The sequence below is a fragment of the Clupea harengus genome, chromosome 7 (assembly GCF_900700415.2).
Source record: "Clupea harengus chromosome 7, Ch_v2.0.2, whole genome shotgun sequence".
In the NCBI taxonomy this organism is placed as follows: Eukaryota; Metazoa; Chordata; class Actinopteri; order Clupeiformes; family Clupeidae; genus Clupea; species Clupea harengus.
This window is the reverse complement of record NC_045158.1, coordinates 17013114-17034692: the sequence shown is the minus strand read 5'-3', so window position 1 is coordinate 17034692 and position 21579 is coordinate 17013114. Positions and strand designations below refer to the sequence as shown.

Genomic DNA, 21579 nt, shown 5'->3' with positions numbered 1-21579 from the left:
TCCAAATTGTATAAATAATAACGTTATTTATTTGTAAGGCTTACAGCATTTTGTTTCATTAGGCCTACTACTGCCTTGTCTTATTTTGTTGTCACCGGGTGTAACCTGTATCCTATATTCTCTCCACACACTCCGCAAAGCCAGGGGGCAGTGAAGTCAGTGAAGGACTTCATTTCAGTAAAGAAATCTAGAAAGAAGAGATGAAGAACATAATGTTAAATCTCAGATATGTATGGCATATGATAGCTACAGTGACTGAAGTTTGCCTTGCTGAATTTCACGTACATTTTTTAAACTTCGACGTTTCTGCTTCTCTCCGCTTATGATCCTGATGTGTGACATTTCCGGTCGGCTGTTCACCTGACAGTCACTTGTTTGAAAACAAATCGTTCCCTTTGATGTGCGTTGTCTGTTCGTTCATTCCCCACACCAGTTAACGCAAGGCAGCGGTCATGGGGGAAAACGACGACAGTGAGATAATTGAGCACCATGTAGACGAGGCGATGGAGAAGAAGACGAGTCAAAGGAGTCACACTCATTCGTTTATGGAGAGCGTCACTTCATCTGAAAGGGAAGGACACAGTAGCACGCAGTCTTCGCACCGTCTTCTCGCTTACAGCGATGCCCTCATCTCCATCATAGCGACTGTTATGGTAAGATAAATGCAATGAGGGGTATACATAGGATTGTTAAATACTCGATACACAGTTGCATGCAGACACACGGTAGATCACTCAAAAATCCTCACTGTGTTAACACTCACCTGTCCTCTCCTGCATCATCTCTTGTCCACATTTCCTAACTGTACTCTGGCATATGGTAGTCAGTTCAGTTGGAAACTATATCACATATATACAAGGCCATAATGTTTTCACTTAAGCATTTACATATTTGTGCATAGTTAGGAACTGTCTTTAATATCTGTCAATAGTAGGCTTTGCAGTGGAATGGATAACTGCAGTAGGTGGTGAGAAACGGGCACTCCCAATCAGGCTGATGATTTGGTACCTCAGGTTGTCATATCTGATGCCTGTGTTGTCTCCACACAGCTGACTGGGAGATACTTATTTTCCACGCTTTTCTGTTTTTACAGATATTGCCAGTGGCACACACGAAATTTGAGGGAAATGAGGTATGACTTCTCACTCTGCATTCAAACAATGCTTTTGTCCGTTGCAAATCATTATGTTTCTAAAGTTATTCTCTGTTTATGGTCAGACCTCCTGCATTGTAATCCCATAACTGTCCCTGTTCCCCAGGAGCTGAAGCAGAGTTTCCAGCTGCTACTGACCACTAAGATTGCCGTGTACCTCATGACATTTCTGATTGTCACTGTAGCCTGGGCTGCCCACATCAGGTATGGGCCTCTTCCATGAGACTCTTCAAGACTGAATAGAACCTTCAGTGTATTCATCGCCACTGTGAAGGGCAGCAGGTGGAAGATCATTCTGTTTAATCTGTCAGCCATCTTTTAGCTGTATTTTGTAAAATGCTGTGGGGTTTCGTTTCAGATTATTTCAAGTCATTGAGCGCATTGATGACTGCCTGGCACTTCTCAATTTAGTAAGTTGACATGGCTGACAAAAATATAAATATTTTGCAATTCTGCTCTCTGAGTTTTTGCAGTAATAAATGGGAATTCTACATATAAAATAGTAATCGTTAACAGGGACGCTTAAGTGATGCTTTGATTTTATTTCTATGAAAGGTTTTGGAATTTCGAAATTTCTGTTTCCTGTTGGGTGTGTAAGTCTTGCATAAATCATGTTCTGCTTCCCCCTTTCTGTTACTATCTTAGGCCTGCATGATGCTGATAACCTTTCTCCCTTACACAGTGAGTATGAGTCACCCGTCATCTGGTTAGGGAGGGAAGTACTAGCAAACGTGACTTAAGAAAAGAGCACACTATCAACCACAGACAGGGTGACATACAGTATATTCACTTTCAGGCATTGACCTTATCAGAACCACTTACTGGATCTGTCCAGGTGTCAAACTGTTCAATGGAATAATAAAAACCTCCATTTCTAAACCTGGTAACCTGTTAGGTAAAAGCAAACTGACTTTCTCATTGAAGCTTTCCAGATTGAAGTTTCAAGTAGTGATTGTGAACTTGGGTAAGAAAAACATAGAGAATGATTTAAATGGTTTACAACAGGCAGGAACTATGCAGCAGTTAAAATACCATTAGGAACAAAACATAATTTGTCAAAGGTTACTTTCATTATTTGAGTGTACAACAAAGCAGCCTTTTTAAACAATCTTTTCTGAATATGAATAGGGGCCTTTCTCTAAGAGCATGATGCAAGGTCACTGTGTCAAGTGGGATCCCTGCATCAGTGAAAAATTAGGTACAACAGGCAATATAAGGAAGTGCTTCTGTTTCTTTGCTTCAGGACCACATCCGTTTTATGGTAGTGCTGATGTTGTTATGAATCTCTCTCCTTAGTTTTCCTTGATGGCAACGTTCCCAGAAAAGATCCTTGGGATTCTCCTGTTCTGCGCCTGTGTGATGGTCATTGGTCTAATTCAGGTGAGGTGACCAGTAGAGTGGACCAAGGCCCTAAAGAGATGAGACTGATGCACCCATAGACATAACTCTCAGTGTACAGTGTGTATAGTGGCAATAATGCATGGTGGGACTGAATCACACCTTATTTGGAAGGTTAAGTGAAACATGACCTGTTTTTAAAGGAACTAGACTTTCCCTTTTCAAGGACTTTTTCAGCGCATTATAAGCAGAAAGCATATCGACTAGAAAACACAGTTTTGATTAATAATTGTTAAAAGAGAGTTGGCATCATGTGCATCACAGTATCTTTTGTTCACATCCGAAGTTCAAATCGGGTCAAATGTAGCCGCCCTGTCATTTTTTACTGAATCTCCAATCATATCTATATGTTCTTACCCTGGGCTCTTTTGTCATCATCTCTGTGTAGGCAGTCATAGTGATCTACGCGTTCAGTCGGCCTTTCCTCCTGAATGAGCAGATTCAGATCTCTGAGAACCAGGCCTACTACAAGCACCACATCCTCAAGGTGATCATGAGGGTGCCTATCATGTGCCTCTTCGCCAGCATCTTCTCCTTCATCTTCTTCCAGCTGGTGAGAAACAGCCTTTCAGCCTCTGGGATCAGTCGCTATAAGGGGTATCACCAGGGTACGGTGCCCTCTCTGCTTACAGCTAGTTACTCTGTAAAAAGAAAACCAAGTGGGAGATGAATATAGTGTATTTTTACTCAAATCAACAGTACTTGCCCCTCTGCACCAGTGAAGTTAGGTCTGCGTTTACTGGCCATATATCATATAAAAAAAATCGAGGATGATATTAAAAGTAGTCGCTAATAAACACAATTCAGAAAGAGGTTAATTATTTCATAGTGTTGCTCTACGTGTGTTATTAATTATTTATAAGTAAAGGCCTACCACTAAATTACCAATTAATATTCTCTGTGTTAATTGATCCTTTTCTCTCTCTTGCAGTCATATGTCATTCTAGCCATTGTTATCTTTCTGCCCTACATCTCCCAATCTTTGAAGTGGTGTCGCAGTAAGGCTCTTGGTAGGTGTGCTGTATTATCAGTGATATGTGTTAATAGTTCTTCTGTTAGATTTCACCTTGGCCAACTTTAGGCATCTTAGAAATCACATGTCCACCGAGGCTGCTAAAATGTTCTCGCTGATTTTATCTCACATTAACTACTGCTTACCCACCTGGTCTACTGCCAACTCCACTACCCTTAAACCAGTCATGTCTCTTTACAAACAAGCTCTCAAAATACTTGACAAAAAACCTAAATCACACCATCACTGTTCAGTCCTCCATGAGTACAGACTTTTAAGTTGGGACAACCTGATCACATTTAAGAACTGCTGTTTAATTTTCAAAATCCGGTTTAACCTGGCCCCCCCACCACTGTGCAGCTTAGTCACGTTTAGAACAGCAGCAACCAGTGCTACTCTAGGGGCAGCAAGAGGAGACTATGATATTCCTTTAAAAAAAGTGTATTTGGACAGATGGTTTTCTCAGTTAGGTCAGCCCGGGAATGGAACCATCTCCCTCAGAACATTAGAGAATCAACCTCATTCAACTGTTTTAAAAGTAATCTCAAAACATGGTTGATAAATAACCAAAAATGTGATCACTAGTGAGTAAGCAGTAGAACTTGTATATTGGGACTGTATTGTATTTTATTTTATTGTATCTTATTTTATTTAATTTTTTTGATTTATTGTCAATTTTATGTTTGATATACATTAATGCCTTTTTTAGGTTGTATAGCCTTTTTCACTCTGGCAGGGGGACTGCCAATGGAAACTAGCCTTTTGGCTATAATTGGGTGCATTTACATTTTAATGTTCATGGATGTACACTGTCCCTCTTGATCAAATAAAAAAATTGATTGATTGATTTGGGGTGCCTGATCTTCCTATTGGAGGTGTAGTCTGGTCATTGTCATTTTAAAACCCCGCTGCTAACCTACATGATTGTAGACATTAGTGAAGTCCTACCATTCTGTTTCTGTGTCCAGGCCATTCTTTGGAGGAGACGCCCGACTCCATGCTGTTCTACACGTACCACCCCAACGAGCCTCTCAGCAAGGAGCGCGTGGAGGCCTTCAGCGATGGGGTCTATGCCATTGTGGCCACACTCCTTATTCTGGATATATGGTCTGTGTGTGTCTAGTTTTGCTTGTTGAGAATACCTTAGTCAGCTGTCTTTGACACTAAAACAAATGCCCTGAAATATAAGTCTTGTCCAGATTTTGTAGTTGGTTGTTGAACATTTCAACTTTGATGTACAGTACGTCTGTCTGACATGTCTGTTGTGAGTGCACAACACAGAAGACAATGTGGAGTTGAATGGCAGTTAATTCCGCTTTAAGTTAGGCAATATTGTTTACAGCTGCTATGGAATGTAAAAAAAGATGACTTGGAACAAAAAAGTGACTTATCAGTCACAAATAGTGTTCACACAACTTACTGAGAGAGCTAGGTTGAAGAACACAGTAATGGTAGCATTAAAACACTAAGGTCTCCTGTCAGGCGTTTCTTTTAGACGGAACCTGTTGATCAGTAGCAATAGTGTGGAACGATCATTCAAATGTAACCCGGAATTATATTTCTGAATTTGTGGGAAAAAAATGACTGGTACCTCGGGTTGGCATAATACGGTGTTTACTGTTGATGCTTCAGAACAGTGCTCACTGGGTTTCATAGGGTGATATTTGACATGACCGTATACCCTTACCTCTCCTGTGTGTGTTTCGTCTGCAGTGAGGATAACGTCCCTGACCCCGTCATGGTGCAGCAAAAGTTCGGGGGCAGCCTCGTGGCGGCACTGCAGGAGTACGGCCCAGAGTTCCTGGCCTACTTCGGCTCGTTTGCCACGGTGGGCTTGCTGTGGTTCGTGCACCACTCGCTCTTCCTGCACGTGACGATCACCTCGCGCCTCATGGGCCTGTTCAACACCTTCTCGCTGGCGTTCGTGGGCGGCCTGCCGCTGGCCTACGAGCTGACGCACGAGTTCCCGCGCGACTCGCGCAACGCCCTAGAGGCGGTGCAGATCAGCTGCGTCATCATCTTCTTCGCCGGCGTCTTCCAGCTGGCCATCTGGGTGGCGGCGCTGTTCGACGAGCGGCGCACGCTGCACCCGCTGGTGCGCTACGGCGGCCGCGACCACGCCTTCATGCTGGCCAAGCTGGCGCTGTACCCGTGCGTGTCGCTGGGCACCTTCTTCCTGACGTGCGCGCTCAGCGAGTTCAGCACGTCCATCTTCCACCTGATGCAGCTGGGCGTGCCCGTGGCCTTCCTGCTGCTGAGGCTGCTGGTGAGCGTGGGCCTGGCGCTGCTCAGACCCCTGCTGGCCGCCCTGCGTAAACAGCCCGAGGCCGCCGCGGGGGGAGCAGGAGCAGGACTGGTGGAAGTGGAGGAAGATGAAGAGGCACGGGTGCCTTTCAGCGATCTCGTCAGCTAGTGCCACCCTGCCTTGTGCTCTTCGTCACAACCCCCTCGCGCCCCGCTGCAGTCTAGCCTCGAGGCCCCTGAAAAAGCACTGCTGCTGCAGTGACAGTGGGATCTCACCTCTGTGCTTTCGGACCCCTTTCTCTGTTCTGAGAGCTGTGTGCCTATTCTCTCTGCCGACACCGTAACCCATCACAAGCGATGCATGAAAACTGATCCCAGTGCAGGCAAAGGCCAGCATAAGCTGAGGAGCTGATGATGCCATTCCCTTACACTGAATGTGAAGAGAGCAGGACAGGGGTGTCTTGGTCTCAGTTTTGAATGCATCGTTGTTCATAATGATTTAAGAAATGAAGGTTACAGGGAGAGAGGCAAGACCCTATATCAGTGTAGAGGGGGCTGATTGTCATTGTGTTTTGGGTTATTAAGGTGTCAACACTGACCCCTGCTGGACAGTCCAAGCAGTGCTGATATTTAGCCATCATGGATCCCATCACCTCACACACTACTGCCGTCCACAGATTTAATACTGGCTTTTTATTTTAACGGGTATATTCATGTCCAATCATTTAATTTTAACCTTAATTTAAATCAGTAATACTGTATTTTTTCGTACTTGTAGATGTTTTAAGATTATGTTAACTTTGTGTAGTTTTTTGGAGTTGTTTCCAATTGACAGGAATAGCATACGTGTCTAGCACACAGAAGCTGCATTGCTTACTCTGCTGAATAACAGACGGTCATTTGAATACAGTGTTGAAGAACATTGGGTTCTGGAAACTATTAGCCAAGTGGGAGAAAACAGTGACATGTTAATCACTAACAATGACACTTTCTCCATTGATGGATGGATACTTTATTAATCCTGAGGGAGATTTAAGGACATCCAGTATCTTATTCAATTTACACAACTCACAGACACATAGGGAGAACACGTTCAAAAGGAGCTTCTAACAGATTTACACTAATGTATATGTCAGGCTTTGACCAATGGTTGCATAAGGTAAACAACTCCATGGAAACACAAAGCCGAATAATCCATACACAGTCTCTGCCTAAATTTAGAAATCAGATCAACCCGCCTTAATGTCATCAGGACCTAAAGAGCAACATCTCACTTCCCATAAGCCATAAGCATTATGTGGCACACTGACCACAACCTGTTTTTCACTTTTCTCACTCACCATAACACAGCCAGAGGGACATCTGGTATTATGTGTTTTGGCTGTCATGTATAGAATGCACTTATAGTGTTTATGTTGGTGCATCACCTATGCGCACCTGTATGTATAAGTGATGCAGATGGTACACTGCTGTTAAACTGGCGCCCTTCACAGCATTATCTGAGTGTGATTGTATGTGAGTATGTCTGTATTGTCAGTCTGTATTGTCTGGCTGTACTGTCTGTCTGTACTATATGTAAAAGCCATAGATAAAAGGGAGGAAAATGCTTGCTTACAGTGTTGATCAAGGGAGCACATGTGCTTTTGTTGTATGTTGGTAAAGAAGTGGAAACTTTGCTTTGCATTTTGCATTGTGATGAAATATTTGCACCTTCAAAATGAGGAACTCTGTTCCCCGTGAACAGTCTATTCAGATGTTCATGTACTGTTTCGGTTTGGTTTGTTTAGCATCTTATTTACTGACAAGAAGCTTGTTATGTTTGTTACTGCTCTTACTCAATCAGTGGTTTGTTACTGTTCAGATAAACATGCATGGCCATGATGTAAACAATGTACATTTTGTCCACTAGGGGGCACTACTGCACCCTAGGCGATCATCATTCATTTTTATTGATAGTTTTTTCCTCAAGCACAAACACACTAAGTTTGAGTATATCCTGGTATAAAATTGGGCCTGAGAATGTTAAGGGGACACATCACTGTGTCATTGTGATGTCAGACGTTGCCCAAAGTGAGGTCACGGCGCCCTCTCAGTGAATAAAGTGCTGCTGCTTGTATAACTATAGGCACAATACTCATGTGTGTTCATCAGGCATCCTGTCTTTTTCCTCTGTAAGTTTGGTTGCACTGAAAATAACATACAAAGTGGCATTGGTCTGTAGCCTCACCTTACCTTACTCTGTCGTGCTTTTTTGGCGCGTTGTTTGTTGATAATTACTGGATTATCACTCCATGGCAAATTCTTCATTTCATCTCTATAAATTGTGTAGAATTACACGATTCTAACATTTAAACCTAGTGTACGTAAGAGGTTGCAGTGGGGTTGGCTTCACTGCATTCTAACACAGAAAAAAACAACTTTTTTTGTTGACTGTCCAGAATTTAGCACAGTGATATTGGGATTGAAGTTTTTACATTTTCATTTTAAGGGAGTTTTGTCCCCCAGATTGACAGCATGCAAATCAGTGAGTTATGAGAAGTCATTTATTTTCAGAATATATTTTAAGCAATGCTCACCGTCAGCCCTTGTAACATCCGGATGAACTCCTATGGAGCGGGTGTCCATACATACACACACCCCCCACACACACACTATATTACAGTACTTTATGTAGTGTGAAATGCCAGGCCCTTGTCACCAAGCCAGCTGGTTCCACACCAGAGAGAAAGGGCTGAGGGCTTTGGCTACAAATAGCTAAAGCACTGGGGATTGGGCCATAGAAGCCATTAGCAGGTGCAGACCTGAGAGACACGTCTACTGGTCCTACAGCATGAACCAGTCAATCACAAGTGTTAAAGGTGCTGTCAATGAGGTTTATTCAGGACATCGTTTTGTAATATGTGACTGAGGTGTATGACTTAGGGAAGAGTCCACTCAGAGAGTGCAAAGTGTTCAACACTAAAGGGAGCCTGCAAGGCTGATTATGGGCCAACTGTCCACGTAGGATATGGTCTGAGAGAAACAGTCTCTGTACTAGGGGATAAAAGGGGAAAGATGGATGCCTGGGAGATGACCAGTCAGTCATGAGCCTGAGCCAAGGCGGTGCAGAAGGGTGCGTGTGCAAGTCACAGGACTTCAGAGAGAACATGAAGGAGAGAGGGTGTGTTTCAAAATGATTCACTTCTCTACTTGAACCACCATCCAGCTGAAGTCTGTCCCTTTCCTCAGTGCTAAGGTAACCACAGGAACTGACTGCAAGCAAAACTACTGGCTATGTGTAATTCTTCAAGTTTAGTGATCACTGAGATCACTGAGTACAGGCTATTAGTCTGGTTGTAGGATCATTTGCTTTTAATGACTAGTTTGGAAGGGCTTGAGAGAAAGAGAAGACAAAGACTCAGAGTAAAGAAAAAAAATAGAAGATTTATTTATCTCCATACATAGCATAATAATAATGAAAACAATATAATAGTAGTTTCAAGTCATCATGTTTTAGCTGAATCGCTCCAAATTGCCCATATTAATTCAGCTTTCTTTATGTCCATCATAAAATTTACGCTGTTAAATATTACCCTCTTTAAAAGCCATAGACTTATATTTAAAAAAACAATTCTGTTAAAATCAAACATAAAATATTGATAAATAATCACTGAAAAAGAAAAAAAATAGAGACCCCAAATGTCCTCTCGTAAGAAAAAACAAAAACCCAACAGTGTGTTTACATGAACCATGTGTGTGGCCATGTCTGCTGCTCAAACTACAGCACAGAACGCACTAGTCTAATACAAAGCTAGGTTCACATTAGAACTGAAATACCGTGCAAGACCTAGTTCAACTAAAACCCATGTGTCACAAACGTGACTTTTTATGCCTTGATTTTTTTTTTTTTTCATGTAATATATATTTATATTTTCTTTTTTTTTGCTGTTGACACCTGCATCTAGAGGCGTTTGTCTTTTTTGGTCAGAGAGGGGTTTGTAGAATCCTACTGTGCATGCAACATTCATACATGTAGAAAGGGGAGGAGTAAAGCCCATGATGGGCGGCAGGGGGTAGCAGCTGTAAACCAATCCCCCGCAGGAATGAGCAGGGAAGGGCGGGACTAACACGGAAGAGGGGCTGGATGTGATGTGGTGTGGTGTGGTGTGGTGTGGTGTGGTGTGGTGGGGGTCGGAGGGTCGGAGCTTGCAGACAGCCACACAGAAGCTTCAGGGGGAGAGTGCAGACTACTGTGCAAGACTGGTCTCAAGTCACAACATGAACACTTACCCTCTCAGGCGACCTGTTCTTCTGGTCAAGGACACTAAGACGGGGTGTGTGTGTGTGTGTGGGGGGGGGGGGGGGGGGCTAAAGCTAAGCAAATCCGCCACTAATGGAGACCTGGCTTTAAGAAAGTGGTACATGTGCTGGAAGAATGCAACTTTGCGAGCCTTCCCATGGTTTTCACTCGTCATGTGACTTATGTGCTATTGATGCTGTTAAAGATTTAATATGTAGTTTCTGTGGTGAAAATGACAAAATGTTTCTATGTTAATAATGTAATTCTGAAGGACAGGAGGACAGGAAATTTAAAATGTCTTAGTATCTCTGGACATTGCATTTAGGTTCTTTGTTTTTTTTAAGAATTAATTTCTTTACACACTTCCAGGGCTAGAGAAATGTCAAAAAAAATCAATTAACAGCCCTAAAGCAGAAACAAAGAACTTTAGGAAAACTGCACTTTTACATTGGATTTTGCCTTCAGAATTATACTATGGAAATACAGAGTCATTATCAGGCCCAGGCAGACTGTGCAGTGCTATAACAAAACTGAATTAAGAATTGATAAAAAAGGACTGCAGGTTTTAGTGGTCTGCATTCAGAATCATTTGAAGGGGTTCTGTTGTAAGACTGATTCACCACACTTTGGTTAAGATTTGGTAAACAAATAGACTTCTTACTGATCTTGAGCGCCTTTATTTGAAAACCCAAACTATTAATTTAAACTTAAAATCTGATACAACACTGACGGATAAACCTTTACTCTCCTAAATGTGATCGTTATATAGACACTGCATACATATTTATATTTTTCCTAACCTGCACTCCAACAGAACTATCTACACTTAAAATTGCGCATAAAAGTAGTTTAAGAGAAGTTACAGCTTGGTTTTCATGTTACTTTTTCTCAAAATGTCCACCCATAGACAGGATACAAAGGTGTAGCATCAAAGAAAAAATGAAGCCCGGAACCTTCCCTCGAGCCTCAGTGAGAGTAACCTCTCTCCCTCCCTCCTTCTCTCCCTCCCTCCATACAGTGTGTCCCCCTCTCAATGCAGTGCAACTAAAAGTCTGACTGGCACGCTGGACGTGCAGCCATGTTACAATTCACCTGGAAGTGACCGAACGACACTCCTGAAAGCCCACTAACACACCAGTAGTGACCAGTAGTTTTTTTTTTGTTTTTTTTTGTTTGTTAATCTCAACCCCCCCCCCCATGTTATTAAGCTTGTTCATGCTAGACATTACAGGAAAAAATGAAATAGGTCTAGCTCAGTTGCATATCATTGTTTGTATAGCTTTAAAATGTATGCTAGCATCTGACAAGTCACACAGGTATAAGTGTATATTAGATCTCTTCATTTAAATATCTATGTCACTTGTAATTTATCTATGTACAGTCATATGCAGGAGATATGTACACACAGCCTCTGTGGGTGCCTGTTGCCATAGTAATGCATCTCAGTGAGGACAGTTCTCAAAGGTGCAAGTCAAATGTGGTTGGTCTAATCTAGCACACTAAACAAACACTTACACATGTGCACACGTGCACACGCACACACACACTTGATGTGTGAAGGGAGGAAGACATGGCTTAGATCAGCAGCAGTGAACGACAGGACATGGTAAAACATGCTGAGGTGCAAAACGCCTCTTCCACGCTCACATCAAAACAGATATCACGTGAGGCTCATGCTACCAAATGACTTACGAATTCACAAACCTGGGGTCACAGTCTTTACGTTGCAAAAGTCAATTTGTTCACTATTTGCTCATTTTAGTTAAGACCCAAAGAAACTAAAAAAAAAAGAAAACAAGAATAACGGCATTGTGCAAATGGCAGCCAGGACTGCATAAGGGCCAACGTTTTAGAATCAGTGCAAGCAACCAAGACTCCAAACAGCAGGTGGCGCTAAGCTCCTGCACCTATTTGCTTTCCTGTGCCTCCATGTCTGTTGGAGAGTACTAAGTGGGAGAGGAAAGACTGAGGAGGAGATACTGAGTGAGTGAGAGTGAGGGAGAGTGAGAGTGAGAGTGAGAGTGAGAGTGAGAGTGAGAGTGAGTGAGAGTGAGAGTGAGAGGGAGTGTGAGAGTGAGAGGGAGAGTGAGAGGGGGGGTGAGAGTGAGAGTGAGAGGGAGAGTGAGCGCGTGAGGGAGAATGTGCTGCTTACTGGAAGACGCCCTCATGGGTCTCTCTTAAAGCTGAGCCTCTCCTCTTCGGTGGGGATGCAAGTTTCCTTTCACGCGCCTCAAGGGATAAGAGAGATGTACACACCGCTATAGCTGCTGCTGTTGTTGTTGTGGTGGTAGCTGTTGCCATGGCAGAATGATATTGCCAGGAGATGTGGACCGGGATCGCAGTGTTGCTGAATAATGACACTCGTGCAGGGACAGGTGTGTGTGTGTGTGTGTGTGTGTGTGTGTGTGTGTGTGTGTGTGTGTGTGTGTGTGTGTGTGTGTGTGTGTGTGTGTGTGTGTGTGTAAGCATATGTGTATGAGTATCTGTGTGAGTATGTGTCTGACAGAGAGTGAAAGACACACATGAGTGCAAACACATCCACTCCGCAGTGTGCTGGCTCACTGGGCCTCCATGACTGCAGGGGGCAGCATCCCCCTCTTTCGCAGGTGGGTGCGCAGCGTGTTAAAGATGCTAAGCTGCTGCGCTGGCTGCAGGACCAACAGCTGCTGCAGCACCTTACTGGGGTTGGGTCCTCTGTAAGGGGTAACACAACGGAGATTTAACACACATGCACAATCATGCACACAAATAAAGACACAAAACACACAGACACACAGACACACAGACACACAGACACGCACACGCACACGCACACACTCTCACAGATGAGATGAGTCCTAATCAGGTGGGCGTAACATTTACAGTGTGAACAGGCTAACAGGCGGGTGTGTCCACGTCCTCACCTGATAAAGCTGGCAATGTAAACATGCGTGAACGTGGCCATCAGGTACTGGCAGTCAAAGCGGTCCATGATCCCACCGTGTCCGGGAATGGTATTGGCAAAGTCCTGTGCGGGAAAGAAGGGCATGTCATCCTGATAGGTCTGTATCTGCAGCTAAGCCCACACAGACTAGTGTGCGATACAGATATCACAAAGGTCAGGAAGTCACCTTCTCTAAAGCTTGGATAGACTGCACTGGGAGAGAACTAGAGAGCACGCATTCTGTTGGCGCAGGTGGGATTTTTGTCACCGCACTACATCTGCAATCTGCCAAAAAGAATGAGGGCGTGTGTGTGTATTCCACTGTGTTTGGTCTCCGATGGTGCAGGCTGAGCCGCCAGATGCTTACTTTGATTTTGAAGGCTCGCTTGAAGCCGCTGGCGAAGAAGCCTCCGAAGGGGGCGATGAGGGAGGCGAAGGACGAGAGGAAGATGCTGTGGATCTGGAAGGGGTACAGGTTCACCGTCCGCTGCGGGGACAAGAGACGCACGGAAGACTCTAGATCAACTAGAGGAACAGTAAAAGACTACCCTCGCGCAACACCTTCACCAGAGACCCTCATTTTATTGAAGGCCAGACATGTAAGACAGGTTTATCTCTCTCATATCAGTGCTGATACCTAAGAAACTGATAAGAATATCGTACGTAAAAATGAGGAACTGGTTGAAAAACATGTAGATTAAGGTTTTAGGCCTGATGTAGGTGGACCCACTGCAAATGCAACACAAACAATAGAAAAACCCTGCAAGGTTCATTTTAGTGCTTAGATGCGAAAAGATATGATAAGGGATAAGCAACACAATGATCCTCTGGACTATCCCACTACTTCAACGAGTACATATTAATGCTTAATCTAATCACTATGTCAACAAGTACAGATTTCCGCATAATCTAATCACTGATTAGAAGGATTTCACTGGCAGGGTTTTCAACTTGTACACCCACTCCTTCGGGGAGAAGTCTACATTTGTAGTAGTCTTATTGGTAGTGGATGACAACAGGAGCACTGTTCTTGGATTATCTTGTTTGAATCATGACCTCTTCTTTGAGCATCATCAGTACCATTGGGCACTGGGCTGCCTAATTGTTCCCTTCCACTAGGAAGTCTTAAGACACACATGTAGCATACGTAGGTCTGACTCCACCAGACTAGGTTCAAGACCACAAACTGCCTGAACTACTGTTTTCAGGTCATCACGCATTTTCCTCCTAGGGTGTCTGAGTATGGACCAACAATCTGTCCCCCGTCCTCTTACCTGTTTGTGTTTCGTAAAGGCATGAATAAAACGGGCAGCTCTAACTGTCTATCAAAATCATCTCTGGGCAAATACCCTAATCTTTTATCCAAATATGCTACTTATTCCTCAGATACTGTAGAAATATGTGCACCCTCCATGAACCTGATAAGGGACATTCCTTGTAGCTGCTTGAGGTGGTTGTGGCTTGAGGTGGTTGTGGCACACTTGAAGTGTGCATGTGCGTGTGCGTGTACGTGTGTGTGTGTGTGTGTACGTGTGTGTGTGTGTGTGTGTGTGTGTGTGTGAGACAGAACACAGAGGCATACGGGGCTCGCTCACCCAGCTGACGATGTTCTGCACCATGGCGGGTAGGGTGTACTCCTGCATGACGAACAGCTCCGAGGGCTCACACTCCAGGCTGGTGAACCTGCTGCTCTCGCTGCTGTACTCCACCGGACACACAAAGTACTGGTACTGAGACAGCAGGTAGGCACCCTGCAGGAGAACACAGGACAGGACAGGACAGGGCCAAAGGGGTCACAGTCAGACACAGTACAGGCTTTACAATGTCAACAGTATCTACTTGAAGCAGCAATAAAGGAGTTATGGTTCAAGGTTCTTCACTGTGTGTGTATGTGTGCTTGAGAGTGTGTGTGTGTGTACCTGATAGTGCTTGAAAGTATGCCTATTTGGGGCGTGAGAGTGTGTGTGTGTTCATATATATAGTTTAATCATTTACTCACAATGAACCCGCAGACCACTGTGGAGAAGAATCCTCCGATGAAGCCTTCCCAGGTCTTCTTGGGGGAGAGCTGAGGGCACACGTTGATCATTGACATTAGGTGAATACCAGAGGACAGAATGACCCCGTTTCAGATGATCTACTTTCAACTTTCAGTGGCTCCTGCCGTTTAGAATCCCCCAAACCAGGGGTGACACCGTGCAGCACGGCCTGAGGGATCTACTTAACTCTTTTAGTCTCAAAACACGTCTCATAAGTCAGGAGATCTACTTAACTCTTTTAGTCTCAAAACACGTCTCATAAGTCAGGAGATCTACTTAGGTCTTTTAATCTCAAAACACGTCTCATAAGTCAGGAGATCTAGTTTGCTCTTTTAGTCTCAAAACATGTCTCATAAATCAGGCTTTTCCTGCTAAAGAGAGTATCTGGGTTTGGCTCCCGAATGACTAAGAGAGAGAAGGAGTGTGTGTGTGTGTGTGTGTGTGTGTGTGTGTGTGTGTGTGTGTGTGTGGTGATGAGGGGGCCCGTGTCTGTATGGGCTCCATTGTTTGGGTGAAACTCAGTCCTGATTTTCCACTGACACATAGTCCGTCGCAGTTAGTGTGACTGTGTGTGAGGGAGAGGGATGAACTGGACTGCGTTACCTTGATCAGGGGGGTCCTCCCAAAGAAGAAGCCAAACAGGTAAGCCATGATGTCATTACAGATGACAATGGAGATGGGAACAATAAACCTGAGGCAAGATAAGAGAGGGGGGTCAGGACATTCAAAATGGTTTGGGGGGAAAGGGGACAAAAAGACAAATCTACACTACTTGAGAAGGTTTAAGAGTGGAGCAGGTTATGTAACACCATGGAAGACACACCACATGGCACTACACACACACACACACACACACACACACACACACACACACACACACACACACACACACACACACACACACACACACACACACACACACACACACACACACACACACACACACACACACACACACAGCCTTCATTCATACAGGTAGAACACAGCACTATTGTGATGAAACTAAACAAATTTCGATTTTCCTCATCTACTACAGATGTCATGTTCTGACCTGCCAGTATACCAGATTAACATGTTTACACAGTATACCCTACAATATATTTACATCTACTTCCTCTATGCAGGCCTGCATTTCTTAAAGGGGCAGCAGCCGCTAAGATAGGGTGGCGAAAGACAGCCAGAGGCTTTGAGCTAGCGTCTGCTAGGACCAGTTACGCACGTCAGGCCTGCCTCCTGCTTACCAGATCATTCCTTCAAACAGGTTCTGAATGACAAGGTGTGACTGAGTTACCACAATCAACAGCGTCACATGGGTCCAAGCAAACTGGAATGGCAAACACAACACAGACACAACTTCAACAGCGGTAAAATGCAGCACGGTAACAATGGTGCTAGTTTCACTGCAAGGCCTCTATATAGGCAAGGCATATATTTTAGCTTTACTATTGAAGAAGACAAGATGTTTATTCAGATTGAAAAAGAAAACCAAACAAAATGTATAATAAAAAAACACACGCAGCACACTTGAATACACATGTTAGACACTTTAAATCAAGCGTTCCCTGCCCTTAGCGTGTCTGCAAACGTCAACACAGAAACATGCACATTCAACATCAACACATGTCCCACTGGACTGTGGTTGTGTCCTTTACATGAAATCAGTAGAGATGTCTGTGTGTGTGTGTGTGTGTGTGTGTGTGTGTGTGTGTGTGTGTGTGTGTGTGTGTGTGTGTGTGTGTGTGTGTGTGACACTGTGTCTGTGAGAGCCTTTAGTTGAGGTTTATATGCTAGTGTGTGTTGGTGTGAGTTGTTAGTGCCTTTTTTCGCAGGCTACACAGCTGATACACACCATATAAAACTGCAGGCGGTAATGTTTCTTCACTAGACTCAGCACAAACATGCAGAAACCTGCAAAGAGTAAACAACATGCAGTCAGTTCCTTCCAAAAATGGGGGGGGGGGGGCAAAAGGTTTACAAAGCAGAAATCCATTTTATACAACTCAATAAGCTCTGAGTCCCTGACAGATGGGTGGGCTAGCGGAGTTAATGACCGGAACACTCCGAGTGGGACAAGGGGTAGAGGGGTAGAGCAACGTCCCCAATACACTCTAGAGCTGCCGTTAGATGATGCTTAAATTGACATGTGTGTGTTCCTCTGGTTAACTAGACGGCAGCATGGGCCTTGCATTCCTAAGGGTTTCGCATTCTTTCCTGCGCCGTGGGTGAGCTGAGGCCCTCAGGCGGTAAACAGTGACATTTCTGTTCATTGGGCTACAACCAGACAAGCAGAAATGTTCATCTCCACCCTGCCTGCTTCCAGACACTTCAATATATTCAGTCCTTGTACTGTCCTCATTTTGTGGATGGAGCATTTCATTGGCTTAGAGTCCACTGCTTGGTGAATTTTTAATAAGCCACCTAAGGTGCATTGGAAATACTACACTGTGCAATAAGGAACAATGAATAGCCTTTCGATGCTAACGCTACATCTAGCTCAGAGGGTAAACTTGAGTTCAAAGTGGGCCTGTTTATTAGCCTGCCTTTGTGTGTTTGGGCGGGTGGGTGTGTTAGTCATTGAAAGTTGGAAATGCAAGACCCAGTTATTCTGTGGTTGCTCATTAACTTGACATTACTTGAGGTACAACACTAGTGGCCAAAGGTGTGTGTGTATGTGTGTGTGTGTGTGTGTGTGTGTGTGTGTGTGTGTCTGTGTGTGTGTGTGTGTGTGTGTGTGTGTGTGTGTGTGTGTGTGTGTGTGTGTCTGTGTGTGTGTGTGTGTGTGTGTGTGTAAATATGTGAGAGTTCAGAGGGTGGGAAGAGTAATTATGGGCAAGCATGCCTGTCCATCCGTGAGCGTGTGTGTGGGTGTGTGTGTGTTTGTGTGACTCACCTGACAGGTACAGTGCAAAGGAGATGAAGCGGTGATATCGCACCAGGAACTGCAGCGGCTCCTCTCTCTGAACTAGCGCGCCAAAGTAATCAGCCACTGTCTCCCCATAGAAGAAGTAGTTCACACAGACCAAGAAATACCTGCAGGAGAGAGAGAGAGAGAGAGAGAGAGAGAGAGAGAGAGAGAGAGAGAGAAGGAAAGAAATTAGAGAACAGAAGGACGGAGAGGGAAGAAAGAGAGAAAAGACAGGGAAAGGGAGGGAGGGAGAAAAAAGAGTGTAAGGGTGGTTTTGCTTTCAAGGAAAGACTTACAAGAGTTACATTATGATCATGCCTGTAGCTGTGTTTTGGTTCAAAGGCCTCTGTGAGCACAATGTAAACATTCATCCATTACGTGTTCTGAAGGTAGCATGCCTGGTTGCATGGTCTGAGTATGTGCTTAGTGCACCATGTTCACGCCACCAGAGGCTCTCTTATGAAAAGCACACTGGCAGGTCTTTAAAACACTGCACTACACTACTCAAGCTAGAGGTTCACTAGTACATCTGCCATGGAACTGCAGCCCTCGATTGAGAAATGAGATCCCGTACAGATCATTAATATCATGTTCAAGATTTAACCTTCAGAGTAGACAAATACTTTTCTTTTCCCTGGGGCATTGATCTGACCAGTACAGGCCCTTCTATGTGACACGCTGAGCGGACAGGTTTGTGGCGTGATGGAATGTGTTTGACCAGACTGTGTGTCCTGCCTCTGCCTCTGCACTTTCCACTCAGAGGTCCAACGCAGCACGCACTTTGCACAGGGGATCAGGGAGAAGACAACAACACACAAAAGACAGGAAATATGTTTTGAGAGGAGGGAGAGAGAGAGAGAGAGAGAGAGAGAGAGAGAGAGAGGAGTGTGTCCAGCGCAGTTTGTACACACCAGCTCAGTGTTCTGAACCAGGGGAGTTCATAGGAATGGTAAACTCTGTAACCGATGTCGATGATCTCTTGGAAGCACTTGATTTGTACGCTCATGACCTACAGGAAGCAAGGAGACACCACTGTTAGGCACATCCACACCACACGTTTTTCAGTCCATTGTTGTTCATTTTTGTGATAGCTTTTTGATGGTAAACACTCTAAGCTCGAGCTGTGAAGCTGGGTCACTGGGTCCTGTGCAGGAACTCCTACTAAGAAGTATCACTGATCTATGCTTGGCTCTGAGAGCTAGGCAGTCCAGGGCCACTGAATTCCCCAGGAAACACTCTTTCTCTCTCTCTCTCTCTCTCTCTCTCTCTCTCTCTCTCTCTCTCCCTCTCTCTCTCCATGACATGGTCCAGAGAGTGAGCTCGTTAAAAATAGCCTGCTCAGGTTGCCATGTGAGAGCTCAAGGAAAAAGCAGAGGGGGTCTGAATAAGGGTTACGTTTAGCCTGTAGGAGATGGCGAGAGAGAAAGCCTGTGCGTGCGGATGTGTGTGTGTTTGTATATGTATGTTCTGTGTACAGTACACTATTAACTGTGTGAAGGTGTGTGTGTGTGTGTGTGTGTGTGCATAAGCATGCATTGCTTGGCTATTAATGTGTGTTTGTGTGTGTGGGCACCTACCACGAATATAAGCATGATGGGCCCCAGGTAGATGATGAGGAAGAAGCCTGAGATCATTGTTAACGATAAAATCCCTCGTATCCACCAGTTCTTCCATCTGTGGGGAAACACACACACACACACACACACACACACACACACACACACAGACACACAGACACACAGACACACACACACACACACACAAAGTTATAGCTAAAAGTCTGTTCCACAAGATAAGCCGTAAGCTGATAATGCTTTCACCACCTTCTGTTTAATACAAAACATAAATATTTTTTGTCATTTCAGCTTTGTGGTGGGAGTTTTGTGAGGTGCCCGACACAAAAAAGAACTATTAGTTCCCAAACTAACGGTGTGATACTGAGACCACAGCACTGCACTTTCATCTGGATGTCATTACTGTCAGGAGCTATTTAATTCAACATGAAAAATCATGGCTTCCCCATTAGAACGGAGCTGAGATGACACCATGAGGGATTTCAAAAGCACACACAAAGGAACACACACTAACAGACTTTCCACATTTTTCTCTCTCACACACACACACACACACACACACACACACACACACACACACACACACACACACACACACACACACACACACACACACACACACACACACACACACACACACACACACACACACACACACACACACACAGAGGAACGGGTGGGAATTTGTCAATGGGGGTACAAAAAGTGCAGCGTCATCAAAAAAAACCTCCACAACAGCGTGTGTCCTTTCAGCACAGCCCAGCTCCGTGGGTCCCGCGGTCGCAGCAAATCCCAGCCACAAAGCAGCAAAGCCCACACGCATTAGAGCCGCCATGGCGCAGATCCCCTGTCAATCCCACCCCCACGCCCTCCACGCCAGCACCCCATTGGTCAAGGTCCTGCTCATCTCCATACTTAATAACCTCCCCACACACAGGATTGTTTTCTACAAATCTGCCTGAAAAGAGCAGCAAAACTGCTTGTGGCTAAGGCCACACATTGCCCATTTGGTAAATAACCCTGAATACTGTACAGGACTGACCACTAATACTATGTAGCTGTCCATTCATAGAGTTAATGTTGAAGTAATAGGCCTGTAACGAGAGCCAGTGGCCTTTCTCTGGGGTGAAGACTAGAGCTGTTAATAGACACGCTCTGAATGGGGGACAGATGGCTGACTTTTCTTATACTTGTTTGAGTATAAATACCACTGTGAACTCCTCGACTGCTTTTCCTTGCCAATGAAGTAGTCAGTGACATCCAAGTTCAGATACAAATGGTGTGATGTGTTTTGTGGGGGACCATAGATGGTAAATAGACACAGCATTGATAAAGGTGGTGCTGTTGGGGGTCCTACCTGGACGAGAGGCCCTCCAGGGCCTTGTTGAGACACTGTGGAGTGTTGTCTACGGAGGGGACCGCGTCTGGAGTGTCGGCCTTGAAGTCGCCCTCCCCCTCCCCCTCCCCTTCTCCCTCTCCCTCTCCCTCTCCCTCTGCACACAGACCCAGTCTGTCATCTCCATCTGTCTCCTGCAGTACACATACACACAAACATGAATACACACATATGAACACACAGAACAAACACACTCACACAAATACACTCAAACAAATACACTCACACATGCATACATACACGTGATCAAATACACATACACATATAGTCAAGTCCTCCTCCCACACACATATTCACACATACACACTCATTCAAGTGCATGTAGCACACAAGCACAGACACACACATGTGCACACACAACACAACACAACACAAACAAACACGACAGAGAGAGACACACTATGCAGAAGATGTCTCAAGGACACTCATTATCACCAAGCATGTCTCCACACAAGGAAGATCACCTCAGTCTTATGACGGGCTGACCTTAGCCAGAGACAAAAACATGTTTAGGCTGCGTGAGCGTGTTGTGAAAGTATAAGTATAGCACTGGTGGAGCCCAATGAAATCAGGCCCATTGCTCAAGAGACTCAACACGATGGTGAAAGATAACCCGGGTGACGGGTCTTATGTCATTCTCCTGCTTCAGCGTTGCA

At 44.6% G+C, this 21579-nt stretch overlaps 2 protein-coding genes across 2 annotated transcripts in view; one reads left to right on the top strand and one right to left on the bottom strand.

The window, feature by feature from the left end:
* Positions 1-177: 177 nt before the first annotated feature.
* Positions 178-7931, top strand: tmem175 (transmembrane protein 175). Its single transcript, XM_012828668.3, has 10 exons — positions 178-653; positions 1094-1132; positions 1260-1357; positions 1512-1563; positions 1799-1834; positions 2450-2533; positions 2940-3104; positions 3483-3561; positions 4532-4670; positions 5277-7931. Exons 1-10 carry the CDS (start codon positions 453-455, stop codon positions 5974-5976), a joined length of 1593 nt encoding a protein of 530 aa, XP_012684122.2. The 5' UTR covers positions 178-452; the 3' UTR covers positions 5977-7931.
* Positions 7932-12527: 4596 nt separating this feature from the next.
* cds1 (CDP-diacylglycerol synthase (phosphatidate cytidylyltransferase) 1) overlaps positions 12528-21579 on the bottom strand; it is an 18420-nt gene continuing 9368 nt past the window's right edge. Inside the window, exons 2-13 of the mRNA XM_012828622.3 lie at positions 20885-21057; positions 19531-19627; positions 18865-18962; positions 17939-18078; positions 16898-16956; positions 16290-16372; positions 15652-15739; positions 15009-15077; positions 14605-14760; positions 13377-13496; positions 12990-13093; positions 12528-12780 (exon numbers count right to left, since the gene is read on the bottom strand). Coding sequence (XP_012684076.2) covers positions 12645-12780; positions 12990-13093; positions 13377-13496; positions 14605-14760; positions 15009-15077; positions 15652-15739; positions 16290-16372; positions 16898-16956; positions 17939-18078; positions 18865-18962; positions 19531-19627; positions 20885-21057 — 1323 coding nt within the window. The 3' untranslated portion in view covers positions 12528-12644. The remainder of the gene's footprint in view (positions 12781-12989; positions 13094-13376; positions 13497-14604; positions 14761-15008; positions 15078-15651; positions 15740-16289; positions 16373-16897; positions 16957-17938; positions 18079-18864; positions 18963-19530; positions 19628-20884; positions 21058-21579) is intronic.

Bases quoted from the DNA above. Each gene is read 5' to 3' on its own strand.
- tmem175 (XM_012828668.3), top strand. From the start codon at position 453: ATGGGGGAAAACGACGACAGTGAGATAATTGAGCACCATGTAGACGAG. The intron at 1,358-1,511 runs GTATGGGCCTCT...GTTTCGTTTCAG, and splicing joins GCCTGGGCTGCCCACATCAG to ATTATTTCAAGTCATTGAGC. The intron at 2,534-2,939 runs GTGAGGTGACCA...ATCTCTGTGTAG, and splicing joins TGGTCATTGGTCTAATTCAG to GCAGTCATAGTGATCTACGC.